The sequence below is a fragment of the Paramormyrops kingsleyae genome, chromosome 9 (genome assembly GCF_048594095.1).
Source record: "Paramormyrops kingsleyae isolate MSU_618 chromosome 9, PKINGS_0.4, whole genome shotgun sequence".
NCBI lineage: Eukaryota > Metazoa > Chordata > Actinopteri > Osteoglossiformes > Mormyridae > Paramormyrops > Paramormyrops kingsleyae.
Genome location: NC_132805.1, coordinates 17,453,994 through 17,469,108, shown reverse-complemented (window position 1 = coordinate 17,469,108; position 15,115 = coordinate 17,453,994). Strand labels below are relative to the sequence as shown.

Below are 15,115 nucleotides of genomic sequence, written 5' to 3'. Positions count from 1 at the left end.
CGTGGTCATGGCTGGGAACCCATAATTGTGGTTGGAAGGTGTACTTAAAATTTAAATGCATCTGGAATTGTATAGATTAATAAAAGTACAGCATGCATAACTGAGTTCACCCATGTAGTATGCAATGTACCCCCAAAACATGGTAAATATTATGAATTTTAACAGTAGTCTGTGAAACCCCCAAAATACTTGATTTTAAATAATCTGATGAAACATTCAATATTTTAATATAATATTAGAAGATTTAATTTATGCAGGAAAATGTATTTCTGGTAACATTCTGACTATCTAATCCATCTGTTTTCAAAGTGCTCATCCTGGTCAGGGTAATGGGATATTTTGTATTTCCCTTAATGTAAAAGTTTATTGGTAGCAAAACAATCCACACAATGGCCGTGTATATAATAGGATCCACAAAGGTTTACAACATTAACATGTATGCGATAGCCCCACCACCCAACTCCACTACTACTTATATCTCTTGATGGACGGTGCATTCAAAAGTTAGCACTTCAATTACCCTTTAAAAGTCAGATTAAATATGTAATCTTCAGCAATGCTTCTTTAACATGGCAAAGCATTCAACCTCTAACTACCAGATTCATTAAACATGTTTTATTTGTTTACGGGTATGAGCTACTTGCATCAATGGCATTTGATATATATTTATGGTAGCAGGTTTAGATCTCTAAATGCTTATTTATATTATACTAGTAGCTCTCTATGCAATGTGGTGGAAGAACATTTCTCATTTCTAACTATTCCACATATAATGCATTCCAACTATTAAAAGTAACAGACATGGAATCCACCACCACCCCCCCCCCCCCCTTCCGAGGCACAGCGTTAGGACAAGCGACAATTCTCATATAGTAATTTTGGGTTACACTTTACATTAACTGCACCTTCATAAAGCATGCATTATGCATTAATAGAACATTCAGTGCACTGTCATAATACATTCATGATGAATTTATAGAACACTCAGTCAGCATGTATCTATACCTTAACATCCTAAAAATACCTTAACAGCTTTAATATACATTAATAACAAATATTATCAGATTAAATGATTATAATGTTAGTTTTTAGTGTATATTAAGGCTGTTAAGGTATGTTAGGATATTAAGGTATATTTACATGCTTTTTATGAATGCTCTATAAATGCATTATGTAGGGGCATTATGTAGGGTTCTATGAATGCATTATAAAGGCATAATGAAGGTGCAGTTAATGTAAAGCGTTACCCAATTTTGTATGTAACCTTTTCACATGAAGCAAAAAGGTGATTTAAATTAAAGGACAAACAAAAAGGTTTCAGGCTTTAAATGCTGGCAGCTAATACTCAGCTGTTACATTTTATGTTTACAACATAAGTGCTGGGCAGTACACGTGCATAGGTAAAACAGTGTGCATGTCCACAAGTGACACTTCCCTTGGCAACAAAGCCCCAACTCTCAACTGGCAACCAATGGCTAGAAATGAATTGGACACCACCCTGTTAGAAATTTGCTGCTTTCAAATTAACTTCAGCAATAATGGTCTGCTGGCAAACAGTCTTTTACTTGGTTCTTAGCATTCACTGGATCGACCTGAAAAGTAAAGAATTCATCAGTGTGGTTTAATTTCAGGAAAGCAAGCAAGATTTAAACACCATGCCTTGAATCCTTAGCTGGGTTCTGATTTATATGTCCCCATTATCAACGACAAATATGGAAAGTAGTTTCCAAGGAGAGTAGATAGCACCTCTGCTTGCATACATATGAACAAGTCAAGGCTTGTTCACCCAGGAGGCTATGCTAAGTATCGGAAACTATGAATCAGTACAGTCTCGGTATAGTCAAAGTGCTGAGTGTTGTCATGCTTCTCTGTGGATTGGGTCATATTTGTCACATGACATTTTTAGCCAATCGAAATCACTGAAACGGGGATAGGTAAGTACAGATCTTTATACACACCCTGGTCATTGAGCATCTGTGAAGCTGCGCTGCTACCAGTTCTTCTCCTGTATTAAGACCAAATAATAAACAGTATTTTTTCTAAATGAAGAAAGCATTTTAGGTGCCTACAATCTCCATTATCTATGCATGAATAACTGTCATTAAATGACAAAAGAAGCTTTAGGCCAACAAATCTACAGTAACGTTGTGCTAATGTATTAGTATCCCATTCAGGGTTTGCCCCTGCTTACTTATCCATGTAAAAAAATGCAATAATAAATTAGAAAAAAAAATCTTCAATTGTTTGTTTACAAAAGTTTATAGGAGTACTTCATTTGCAAAGGTCATACTCTTCACCTTTTGTCTTGGTTGAATTTGCATCTGCAATGTCCACCTGCAAAGACAAAAATGTTACTTATGCAGTTCTTCTGCCACTGTACTGTATATGTGCAGTTGTAGGGACTTTGTATAGGAGAAAAAAAAATTACCATAAAGAATGATAGTACCAATGACACAATCCACATCAATGTCTTTTACTGTGCCCCCCTACTCCACTACTGCTTTCTCAGATACATACCATTTCAAATGTTGAAATATTCTACATTTAACTTTACTTAACATGACACATCTTCTGAATCTTCTGAAAACTGTAGTTACCAGATTCATTAAGCATTGAAAAGTTACATTCAAATGGATAGCAATAAGTTGCACCAATTACATTTTATTTGTGCTTATAATAGCTGGATAAATTTAAAAATAAGTATTTTGACAACAGTAGTTCTCTGTGCAGTAATGTGGTGGTCAAACATTGTACATTTATAGTAAAGTATGGCATTGCATTATTTAAACTGCTGTTAAAGTAACAGAGGAAACCCAGCCTTAATTCATATGTCTACATATTCATATATACATTTTATGTATGTTTCTAAAATTTTTATGCAATGTGAAATGTAGTTTGTTTGCCTCTGTCATTTTATGTGCTCATGTTCTTAAGTGTATTTTTACATAAAAATACTCACTGAGAAGAATGGTGATACCGATCAGACACAGGACTGCTGCCAGGATCAAACCCCCAACACGAAGTCTGTGATAATCTACAGCAAGAAACCATTCACGTAAAAATTGGCAGCTGAAGTGAAATATAAGGCATATAATAGTAAATAGCTTGAAAGCAGAGAAATTATGAAAAAAAGAGGAGAAAATTCACAATATTAGTACTTCAGACAATCATCACAGAGAATATATGAACATTTTCTCACCAAAGGTGAAAGGATCATCTTCGGGTGCTGTAATTATAGCAATAAAATAATTATAATTAGCTTTTGAAAACAACATCACTGCAAAGTAAACTGAACTGTAAGATATTTTTTAGTTTATTTTGTACAGCTCGCCTCAACAATCCAGTGTTATTGGCTAGTTTTTATTAAAGATGCTCTCATGTGCACTGTATTTTATCCCAGGACTTGAAATTTTTTGTAAAAAACAGGGCTTGCATGGAAATCTGAGAAAACTTGTGATTGATTTAATATATTTGGTTTTATATTCCTATCCAATCCCAAAACACATCTGTGGGGTCTTCGGGGGCGGGGAGAGAGAATGGAGCCTATCCCAGGGCGATTCGACGGAAGAAGCCCTGAGCTTTCCTTTTTCCTTTTATATATTTCAGTAAAGATAAAGACAGTTCAAAACATAGTGTACATGCAAGCAAATTTCAGTTTCAAATTTCAATTTCAAAAACACGCAATGGAATAAATGCTAAATACATACATTGCTCTGGATCCTCAGCAAAAACAATCGAAGAAACTGCAAGCAAAAAGAATAAAAATAGGAGGCTTTTAAGTGATTTTAGTATCACATGGTTTGGAACAGTGACCAAGGTTTAAATATAGTGGGTCCCCACTGCCCACCCACCCTTCTGTGTACCTGACAGGGCTCTCCCTACTCTCTAATCCTGAATTTACTGACAGTGATGAATGCCTACCGTTTCTTGAAAGAAGCTGAAATAGCACTGCAGTGAGAGTATAGAGCATGTTCTGTGTCCTTTTAATCAAAGAACCACTATTAAGAAAGAATAATTTTGCCTTCAACTAAAGCAGTGATATTAAAAGTAATATTAAAGGCAGTGATATTCTGCTTCTTACATGTAAAGAAGACTAGGGCTGCGGTCTTTGCCATCTTGAACTGTATCTGGAAGGAAAATTAAACATAAAATTTAAGGCAAATTAAAATTTTGCATAAATCTGTGCTTTTAATATTCCTTTAAGTAAAGCAGTTTAATTACTGTTGTCTTATTCCCTCTATAGCCTGCAAAAATCACTGATACTGGTACAATACTACAAATGTCTGTACATGCAGATCTTCAACTACCTCATTAAAATAACCCAATGAAAAATAATTACTCCATAATGCTCCTTGAATTATGAAATATTATGGTTGGAAAAAAATAAGTATTTGCAGTGGGTCAGTTTTGAAAGTTGCACTATATAGATATTGTAATACAGAAAAAAAATGCTTTAAGTTTCAAGCAAATGAAAAGTTCACAACATTTACTATATTAGAACAGAATTCCTCTACCCCCCCCCCCCCAAAAAAAAAACAAAAAAAACTGTCCAGATGGAAAAAATCTGCAGCACTTCTGGTACAAGGCTCCTGTAATTTTCCATGGTCTTTATTGGGGAATGATTTAGTCCACAGCTATTATGTATGCCTTTATACAGAATACCACCCTAGGCTCTCATATTGAAATGTCTATCAAGGACAGAAAGAGCAGAGGGTGGGGGGAAGATATCCAGGACTTGCAGTGAATACCACATGACTGAAATTAATCTTCATTTCCTGGGTACTGCCATTTCATTCCTTTGATCACAACACACTTAGTACAATGCTGCTGAAAGGAGGTAGCATCTTGCTGGGAATGTAGAGTTCACACTAAAACTTATGCACCACAGAGTGGTTTCACGCTCTTATTCTGAACTCAGGAGTAAGTCTCCTCTGGACATTCCCAAAGGTGTCATTCATAGTAAACAAATAGTCTTTTAATTGATCTCAATGTAAAGGATTTCATGCAAACTTCTGCACATAAACTAGCAACCACCCACTAGTTATCCAAGTATATGTGGTGCTGTCGGAAATGGCAGCACTGTATTACCCAGACCACTCTGTCATTTGGTCCAGCAATCTAATCCATACTCGTCCCACACTCACCAACTTTCTAGAAGTACTGGATGGATCTCCTTGAAATATGAATGCTAATGTGTTTCCACCTGAATTCTGTGATATGTAGGTCTGAAAGGATACCAATTCATTTATTGCACATTCCAAATATATGGCAATTACATGGGGGGGGGGGGGGTGCTGGTGCCCATGCATGTAAGGGTATAACCAACAGAATTATGGCAGGGGTTAAATAGGGAATCAGAAATATGCTTGTACCCATTACATGATGCTAACTAAGAATATTTAAAACGTGTAAAATAAATGGGCGCTACATACTGAATACACTGAACTGTACTAGTAACATAAAAGTTCATGGCCAGAAACCTGATCAGTTACAGCTTACACAGAGGAAATATGGAGAAATATCTAGCTGCTAGTAGTGCTAAAAGAAACACTGGTTAAAATTCCACAAAGCACAAGTAAAGATTGTCCCACTTCTTATAAGCCTTCCCCCCCCCCCCCCAACCCAATATATGGTGCCTAACACATTTTAATGTTTGTGTCAAATATGGATTTTTTTTTTTTGAAAGTTGTAATTTCAAATAGATCTGGCCTAGATTTTTCCCCTTACCTGGACCCCCCCCACAAGTCTTTCATGCCCCAATGGCAGAGCATCCCACTGTTTGAATACCTCAAGCATATACCTTTAGTGTAGGGTAAAAACTCATTTATTAACGTTCACATTTCTAGGTAATCAATTGAGGTACATCTAGAAATTGTACATTGGTGAGAGATGAGTATGGTTTAGATAGCCAGGCCAAATGACAGGGATGTCTGGAGAATACAATGCTGTCATTTCCAACAGCACGAAATATATACTCATTCTTATTGCTTTCTCATAGGGAAATGGCAGACTATTTGAAGAGAAACCTGAAGGCTGATTTATACTTTGCATATAATCTATGCCAGGGGTAGTATAAATCAGCCCTGAAGCTTTCCTGCAGTATAAAATTTGGTTTTATGAAAACAAATCTGCTGTATACAGAAAAATCTTCCTCATTCTGACCCTCTGTTCTGCTGAGAAACTACAGAAAGTGGAAACAAATGAGGCAAGTGGGAAAGGCTCCAAGCCAGCCGACATTTTACAGAGCAGGAAAGTGTTTGCCTTTTGAAAAGGGCATCATGTTACAGAGCAAATGTTTGCCAGCACAAGCTCCAGGGAGATTGAGTAAGACTGCCTGCGTGGACCAATTCCCCCCTATCCCAAGTCTGTTAGTCTGAGGCCACCAACCTTCTGCAGTTCCCCTAAAGTGGGCTAGAATTACATTTTCCTTCAGCTCTCTGCAGTATTAGATACCTGTGTCTATCCACCTCATTATATTATGCCTCAGCCCCGCTTCCTGCAAACCAAAGGCAACACACTGATGACTAAATAGCCCTGTTTGAACCCTTGCTATCAGCTTATATTACAGTATGAACCAGCGCAATATTAGTAAGTCAGGAGATGGTTTTGGCCATTAAAAATGAGAGCTTGTTGAGATGTAAATGGATCTACAATTAGAAAGTTCTAGAATACCCAAGATTAATAAAACTGTATCCTATAACTCCACAGGAAAATAAACAATACCTCCTGTCATTTATGCAACATACTCTCTCAGTGGCCACTTTATTAGGTACACCTACATGCTAGGTAGGATCCCCTATTGTATCCAGAATCACAAGTGTTTGGAGATACCTTTTTGCTCACCACTGTTGTACAGGGGTATGACTCCCAAAAGCATAATTGCTAATGTTAAACTGGCAGCTTACCTAGTTGGAACCATGCAACTGAATGGTACCAATTATTTTACTTGCTAAGGCGAACTTCTGCGAAACATACCCATGAGCTGTTTGTGCTGACTTGTAAAAACTTTCTCCTCTGACCTCACATTAAAATGGATCTTTTTGGCAACACGACTGCCTCTGGCTAGATGTTTTTTGTTTACCACACCATTCTCGGTAACCTCTTTAGAACATAAAAATCTCAGAACAGTGGCTTTCTCTGGGATGCTGGTGCCAGCATGTCTGGAATGAACTACTACACTAGGTTTAGAATCGCTAGATCATATGTCTTAGCCATCCTAAAGCTAATTTGCACTGTAACTGAACCCCCTAATACTGACCGCATACAGTACATATTCATTTGCAGCCACATGATTTGCTGTTTGTACTGCTTTGTGTTAAAGAGATACTTAATAAAGTGGCCACTGAGTGTGATTAATAGGACTTATGTTCATAAGTCATAATATACAATCTTTTTAGACACATAAAACCATATCAGGTTGTGTGTAGACATCTGTGACAAGTGTCCCCTTGCTGAGATCCATACTCTTTGCCCTACATTGTCACTAACCATAATTGGAAAGGCTAAGCCCAGCAAAAGATGTGACTTGACAATGGAATTCAGACTGTAGCTAAATTAAGAACTGCAGCCTGCCAATTCTGTAGCCGCAGCCAATGATGTATAATAAAAGTCAGAGTACTTTACTGTACAATGCCTTGGTATAGTATTTACAGATAAATGGGGCAGCTCTCAGTCACCCTCCAGCACCCTGACCAGCAGCTCTCCTATAACCATGCATCTGTTAGCCAGTTTCTTTGATGTCCTATCTTTCTTCAGTAGACTGTAACTTCAAGAAATCATAAAAAGTATGAAAACTGTCAAAACAGTTGAAAGGAGAATGCCTTGATAATCATGTTGTTTTGATCCTTCCAAATGCTTACAGGGCTACATTTTAACTGGTTTTCTTATTCGTGCATCATGTCCCATTACTAAAATTAACCAAACCAGAGTTTTTAAAAAAAAAAAACTAAGAAAAATGACCAGTATGATGCATTTAACGAAAATACATGTAATTATTTTAGAGCAAAATTTATCAGACTCCCCTAGGAGTTCAAATACATCAAATTATTACATTATATGTCCATACTTAACATGCTCAACTGTGCAGTTTGTGCTGCATTACCCATTGTACATTCGCCTACCATTCTCCCAGGTCATACTTGTAAATTTAAGTATCCAAATCCTGGTGTTAACATTGTTTAAACTGATTTTGAACCATCATTCTGTGAATGTGTGTGTCGGGCACATTAACAGTTTGTTTCTGAAGCTTCCCGCCTTTTCACAGATGGCAACTTGAGGCCCTGTCTAAGGGACAGGTTTCTCACATACCACACCTACCTTCATTCAGGCAGGCCAGCCCACCTTCTTTGAACCCTGTTTTCTATGCCAACACCACAAACAGAACTATTTTGTTTCATATCAGTAATCTAATATTCAAGCAAATCTTCAGGATTCAAAATTAATTCATCAACTAATCACCAGTTACAAAGAATGTGATTCCTGCTTAAAGTGCCTTGTTTTTGTAAACTGTAAGAAATGTGAACAGGTGCTATAAAGAATAAACACTACAATAAAAATAAACATCACAATAAAATGGAACTACTCTAATGATGATGTGATGACTTATGGAGCCATTGAGCTTTATTTTTTTAGCAGCATGTAATGACTAGTGTGTAAATAAGAAAACACATTATTGCCAAATAGCTTTTAGTCCTGGTTTGGTCAGATTTATGAAGGAGGAATGAGGCTGGAATTGACTTGCATATTATGTGTGTATGTTGTTTTTGTTGTCTAGCACCGCCACCCCCTTCAGGTTTTGCAATCCTTTCCCTATCATTAAATCCAGGATGGGGAATGCTCATCCCAAAAAAGCAGCCCAAAAAAATGTTATACGGCTGGAAACTGCTATGAGCTATGCTATAACTAGCCTTTTTCATGGCTCAACTACACATTTGGAATAACACAGCAGTGACTCACGCTTCCTCCCGCAACCTCTGGAGATGACGTCTTTTTCTTAGGGGCTTTTATGCTCCGGCAAACCACTGCAGCAGGTCAGGCTTACACATTTTCCCCAGTCTTTTTCCTCAGTAAATATATCACTAGCTAATAAATAGGCTGCTCACCCTCAATATATGCATCTTTTATTATTTCAAAATCCACAGGAAGAATGAATTCACTAATAATGAATATAGTAAACATTGTGTATTAGTGCCAAACAACTACAACATATACCCCATAGACTACTGGTAAATATTGTTAAAAAGTTCATTTGGCGTTCTACATAATGCCACCAACAAAGAAAAAAATATATAACCTCTTCACAAACATTCTTAAAAGTTAATGAATATTAAATTAATAAAAGCAAACAAAACTTACTCCCTCCTGACTTTAAGATGGATTTGAAGAGGTTACAGTTTCAGGATGGAAGATAAACCAGCATCATCATTCGAGAACAATGTGGCCTTTATTAAGAGAAATGTCACGCCTTCTGCATAAACATGTTATATTAAGGTGTTTTAGCTAGCAGCCTACCGATACAAGTTCAACGAAAAAACAACAGGACGTATGAAATGGACTTCATAGATTTTGTGCCTTTTGTTTGGGGACTAGGATAGATTATAGTTATAGCCACAAAAGGGTTGTTTAAACGTAAAGCGCAGTTAGAAATTAACCGTTTCCGAATATCAAAATGAAACTTGTGCACGAAAACCCTCTGCAGCGTGGCGTGATAAGACTTCTCAAAGCATGTCAACATAAGTTTGACGCCATCTTTTGAACGTTTGTCATACGTATTCCGAAATCAAACGTATGTTCGGAGTGCACATGTACACGTGTGTGTGTGCTGGAGCGTCACATACAGATTACTTTAACAGTACGAGCTTCTTAAAATAAATTCGTAAAGATGTTAGCCGAACTGGAAACTTATGTTCAGGATACTTACCGGATTCGAGGTGAACAGTTAAAAATCGCGTAGCGATTCAGTATAATGTGCACCAGTTTATTTACGCATTTTAGTCCCCAAAATATATGTTAATGATTTCCTCGTAAACACTATTAACACGGAGCAAAGACATGCGCATTAAGCATAACATAAATTGTCTAATTTCAGTTAATAATAGCTAATATCGGTATGAAAATAAAAATTAATCCATAGAAAGAAAGGAAGCACTTACCTCTGACGAGTAGGGAGTAAAGAAAGTATCAGAAAATGAAAAATAAGACTCAACCTTCTAACATGAAAACGTCGGGATCTTTTGCCGGAGTCAGAAGCCGACACCCTTCTTATTGACGAGCAACAGGTTAGTTCAGTTTGCAAGTGGGCTGAGTTTTGTAGGAAGCACAATGCTGAAGTGGAGGTGGGTATAATTCTTTGTTTGCCAGCTTCCGCCGATCCCGGCAACATAATGGTCCCTAAACGACGATTATGCTATTCGGCTTGCTATAAACCGGAAAAAGACGTTCTGCTCTAAACAGCAGAACGACAGAGCTGTGTTTTAATTGTATTACAACAGAGACTGGAAAAACTCCGCGATTTAGGTTCAAAATTGCCCGTGAATGGTGGGGATAAAGGAAATTATTAAAATGAATTAGCACATTCACTAACAAAACAGAACATAAATCTGCAAGAACTTTTTAAATGCATGTTCATAATACAATAGAAATTATAAACATGGAAGTAGATCGTCATTTTTGCTATTGTTCTTCATAATTAAAATTGCATTTACCATTATTAATGCCCGCAGCAGTTTTGTGGAATCATCTAATTTTCTGGCAGGTATCAAATTGTATCTGACATAATTTTGTCTCATTTGGAATTGTACGAGATTTATGAACAATGGAAATTTCCACGATAAAAAAAAATAAGACCGTTGTTAAATAGGAAAGAGTTTTCTTTATTAATATAGTGGTATCTACATTCAATCATCGTTGCTTTTTAAGGCAAGTCCTTCCGATTTAATTAATCGATGTTCCAAAAATTAAATGCAAGGAAGTGACCAAAATAACTAATTATAGAGTGAGTGGTAATAGTATTGTCTGTTTTTAATGTTCATTTCTGTGCTTTTCTGTTCTAGCTTTGGTGAATTCACAAGCAACTATCGTTCACATAGCTAAACATATCTAATCCTTTATTAGTTTTACAATTTTCCAGATTCATGAGTCATACTAGTCACTGAAAACTTCGTATAAAGTTAACTAAGTGGAGTTAAATCTTTCCAGCCTGTTTTAGTATCCCCTCCTCGTCACACCCTAGCAAACGCCAGGAACCAACGCTTCCTCTGAATAGTTGTCAGGTCCCTTCTCTTGAGTTTTTTTTTCATTGCCATGTATTCAGCCAATGGCAGGTTCCTCTTGAGATGGTTAGATCTGACCGGCCTCTTCATCAGTTTTTCTGAATAGTGGAGGAGATTTGTTTATTTATTTAGAAAAGGTTGTAGGTATTATTACAACTTTACAAGTGGACAGTCAAACAAATACAAGATAATAGCAAAACTGTCAAACTAAGGAACACTTACTTTGTTCCTTTACATTTGTTCCCTGTAAAAGAGAAATTATTATGGAATTTGTGCAAGAAAACTAATAATATCTCAGTCATTAGTCAATGATTAGGTGGCAAGATTTTTGAAATTTCTGTTGAAAATGTAGCACTGTATTTTATGACATAAGCTAATAAGTACATACAATTAAATGATTCTACATACATAAGAGAACACTAATCCCACCAGCTACAAGCAGGCATGTGAAGACCAAGCCTCCAATTCGCAGTCTTTCATAGTCTGAAGAAAATATTTAGACTAGGTGTTAAAGATGAGCTACACATGATCACAAAAGAATACAGATTCTGAGTTATTTAGCAGACACCTTTCTCCAAAGCAACATACAAGTGAGGATGAGAAAGCAGGGTTTATTTGTGTGTGTGTGTATACATATATATATATATAGACACACACACACACATACTTACATACATATATATGTATATATATATGTATGATTAGGCTGATACTGACAGTTGGATTGAATTGCAAAATTATATATAGTTTATATATAGTTACTTTGGAGGCATGGTAGGAAAACCTTCACTGTTCTTGACAAAACAGAATACGCTATGCATAGATTTATAACATAGAAAGAACAAAGAAGAAATAGTCACTTACTGTAAACAAATGGGTCTTCCGATAAGGAAGGGGGAGACATAAAAAGAGAAGAGCATATTAGCTCCAAACAAACAATAACCTTTTGTACTCCTTGCTCTCACATACTGTGACAAAGAACACTATATGCAGTGTTGTTATCTGAAAAAAACAACCACATTCATCTTATGCTTATGGAGAAAACGGTACAGAGCTGATACTTGTCTGATGTTTCAGATGTTCCCTGAACACGAAATTGGCAGGTGTTTGCTTACTTGCTTCAACTTCATTGAAGAATACAGAAAGAACTGTAAAAAAAAAAATACTGTGAAGGTTTTTAATATAGGTAGAATGTGTTTAGAATTGAATCCACAATTCAACTGTGAAATAAAACAGTGAAGTATGAACATTCATTCATGCTCACATATGAAATAATCATGTACATGTTTGTGTGTTTTTATTTCACTTTGTATTTATTTAATTTATATTTATTTTAGGCCATGGGTTCTCTATGTTTGATGTGTGTCCTTGGGGAAGTAAAACTGACTCAGCATGCTCCAGTATGCATGATCACTGTATCGTATAACTTGCCTTTGGAAATAACTGAGAAAGTGGAAATTCTCATTCATTTGACAAAGTCATAAATAGAGACTGCGCAAAAAAAAAAAAAAGTGATTCCAGCTGTGGTGTCTCTTTACCTGCAAGCAAAACCAGAGCTGAAAACCGACCCATCTTCTACCCAACCTGAATAAGGAAGGAGAAATGTATATCATAAAATAAATTATTCTGAAATACGATGACAGACAAAAAATGACTGGATTATCTGAAATATCAGACAATAAATTAAAAAAATAGAATTTTCAGTGGAGAGATCTTTATGTAAGCCAGGCCCAGTCATGTACCAAGAGCTGACATTCCTGCTGTTGGTGAGATGTTACCCGATGGCAGAAGGAACACAGCTGCTGTTTTGACAGTAAACGGCAGAGCACAAAGGACTCCAGTGTACCCTTGACCTGCCCTTGATCTTGCACTGAGGTGGAATGGAAATGTTTTGGAAACATAAGACTGTCCTCACTCTGTTGGGCCAAATCCAGTTTGTTTTCTGAAGTGCGACTCCCACTGGTTTGGGAGTTTGGGTAAACGTCAGCTGCCCAAGGTTGTTTTCCAGCCTTCCCAATGGGAAGAAGGGACATCTACATGCAGACATCTTATTGCTGTTGTCCAGCTGGCTTTCATTATGTTCTTGCTTAGGAGAGGCTTCATGTTGCCATTTTTGTGCAAAACAGACAGCAGCAATCAAGCTAATTCTCCATTTGTTCCACTGGATGTTATCTAATATGTAGGATTCATAAGTGAAAACATTTTAAATGAGTTCCTCTTCCCAAATAAAGAATAAATATTTAATCTGTTTTAATGTATCTAGATGAATGCCATAGTAACACAGCAGGTAAAATGACATTCTGGTTTCATTCAAGATTTTCCTTTTTGTATGATAGTGAATACCTGTTATTAGATGGGCTAAATTCTGTACTGCATGTACTCGTCTTACACCCTAAAGAACTCAATGTCTGTGCCATAGTACCTGTAATGGGATAAGGTATTATTATTATTTTTATTATTATATGTATTTATTTTTAAATGCCCAACCACCCCCCACCCCCCTTCGGAGGATGACTTTATTTTTAATTAACTGAACAACAGATCAATACATTAGGTGAAGCCCCTCCAAACCAGCCTATTATTGAAAATGGATTGCTCAACATGCAATTAAAAAATCTTTAACAGCTAAATTAATGTATAAGCTATTGATTTAATATTAACTGAAAAAAATCAGTATCTTGCCTTGTCTCATAACTGGTTTATCTTGTAACACATTGTTTGCAATACATTTTACAACACATTTTTAATTTTAATAATTTATTTTTAATAATTTATTTTACAACTGAGAAAGCAGGGTCAGCCAGTCCCTGAAGCAATTGGGATTAATGACGTTGCTCTAGGGACAGTGAAGTCACTCTGTCAACCATGGGATTTAAACTAGTGATCTTTACGATTACTGGCACAGAATAATAACTCAGAGAGCCACCCAGCACCCCCACATTTTTTCTACTAATCTAGTCCAAAATCTCTATTTTGCCCCCAAATAAATAATTGTGAGGGCCATTACATTTCATTGCTGCATGCACTATGATGGAGATGCACATTTATCAGATTTTCTTAATGTATCCAGACCAAAATTATACCAATTTGAAATTATAGACATGAAAACTAATTCATTTTTTCATTCATTACTTTTTAGGAATAGCAATTATTAAAAACATTTATTTTTAAATCTGTGAAATTAGGTAAATAACTTTGCTCTATAGAACACCCCAAACACTCAAATTACATCGGAATTTTACTGACCTGTACAGAGGGACTGCTCTCTTGGCAGGAATTCAGGGATGTCTGGTAGCAGCTTCAGGATGTCACTCGGCTTTCATATGTTATTTTACTTTTACCTTGAAAATGGCTCCTCCCCTTGTTTACAACACAAATACAAGAATACCTGTATGAGCACAACATGTTGTGTATAGAAGTCAATTGTTATGCCCCAAACAAAAGCCCTCATAGTTGTATTTATAGGTCAAACACTGGTTTATGTGAAAAATGAAATAAGCTACTGGAAGCCCTCATAAAGACTCTATCAAACATTTACATAAAACCCAATGAATGATAAATGTGTGTGAACCAGTTTTGGATGCCACCGTTACACTGGCACCTGATGAGTTGATATTGAGTGAAATTGTTCTGAACTGAGGAATAATGTAACGTAGTTGTCTTAGTTTTGTAGATACAAATAAGACTAAATTAGTACGATAATATAACTGAGAATCTTGATCTGTATTTCTTAAAAAATATATATTTAAATGTTTACTTAATAGGTCATAATACATAAATATAATCCAGATTATAGGAAATTAAAGAGAGGTTCTACCATTGTTCTTGCAATTTAGTAACACTTT

General features: G+C 36.2%; 2 protein-coding genes across 2 annotated transcripts; both read right to left on the bottom strand.

Annotated features, from left to right (window-relative positions):
* Positions 1 to 220: 220 nt before the first annotated feature.
* Positions 221 to 10,419, bottom strand: fxyd3 (FXYD domain containing ion transport regulator 3). Its single transcript, XM_023801134.2, has 8 exons — positions 10,152 to 10,419; positions 4,082 to 4,127; positions 3,708 to 3,743; positions 3,200 to 3,226; positions 2,960 to 3,034; positions 2,298 to 2,334; positions 1,959 to 2,005; positions 221 to 1,592 (listed from the first exon to the last, which is right to left on the bottom strand). Exons 2-8 carry the CDS (start codon positions 4,113 to 4,115, stop codon positions 1,573 to 1,575), a joined length of 276 nt encoding a protein of 91 aa, XP_023656902.1. The 5' UTR covers positions 4,116 to 4,127; positions 10,152 to 10,419; the 3' UTR covers positions 221 to 1,572.
* Positions 10,420 to 10,847: 428 nt separating this feature from the next.
* Positions 10,848 to 14,630, bottom strand: fxyd11 (FXYD domain containing ion transport regulator 11). Its single transcript, XM_072716482.1, has 7 exons — positions 14,517 to 14,630; positions 12,809 to 12,854; positions 12,386 to 12,418; positions 12,033 to 12,083; positions 11,679 to 11,753; positions 11,493 to 11,514; positions 10,848 to 11,368 (listed from the first exon to the last, which is right to left on the bottom strand). The coding sequence occupies exons 2-7, from the start codon at positions 12,840 to 12,842 to the stop codon at positions 11,338 to 11,340; spliced, it is 246 nt and encodes an 81-aa protein (XP_072572583.1). The 5' UTR covers positions 12,843 to 12,854; positions 14,517 to 14,630; the 3' UTR covers positions 10,848 to 11,337.
* Between the last annotated feature and the right edge of the window lie 485 nt (positions 14,631 to 15,115).

Bases quoted from the DNA above. Each gene is read 5' to 3' on its own strand.
- fxyd3 (XM_023801134.2), bottom strand. From the start codon at position 4,115: ATGGCAAAGACCGCAGCCCTAGTCTTCTTTACAT. The intron at 3,035-3,199 runs GTGAGAAAATGT...TTCTTGCTGTAG, and splicing joins AGATGATCCTTTCACCTTTG to ATTATCACAGACTTCGTGTT. The intron at 2,006-2,297 runs GTGAAGAGTATG...GTCTTAATACAG, and splicing joins AAATTCAACCAAGACAAAAG to GAGAAGAACTGGTAGCAGCG.
- fxyd11 (XM_072716482.1), bottom strand. From the start codon at position 12,842: ATGGGTCGGTTTTCAGCTCTGGTTTTGCTTGCAG. The intron at 12,084-12,385 runs GTAAGCAAACAC...ATCTATGCATAG, and splicing joins CTTCAATGAAGTTGAAGCAA to CGTATTCTGTTTTGTCAAGA. The intron at 11,369-11,492 runs GTAAGTGTTCCT...TCCACTATTCAG, and splicing joins AACAAATGTAAAGGAACAAA to AAAAACTGATGAAGAGGCCG.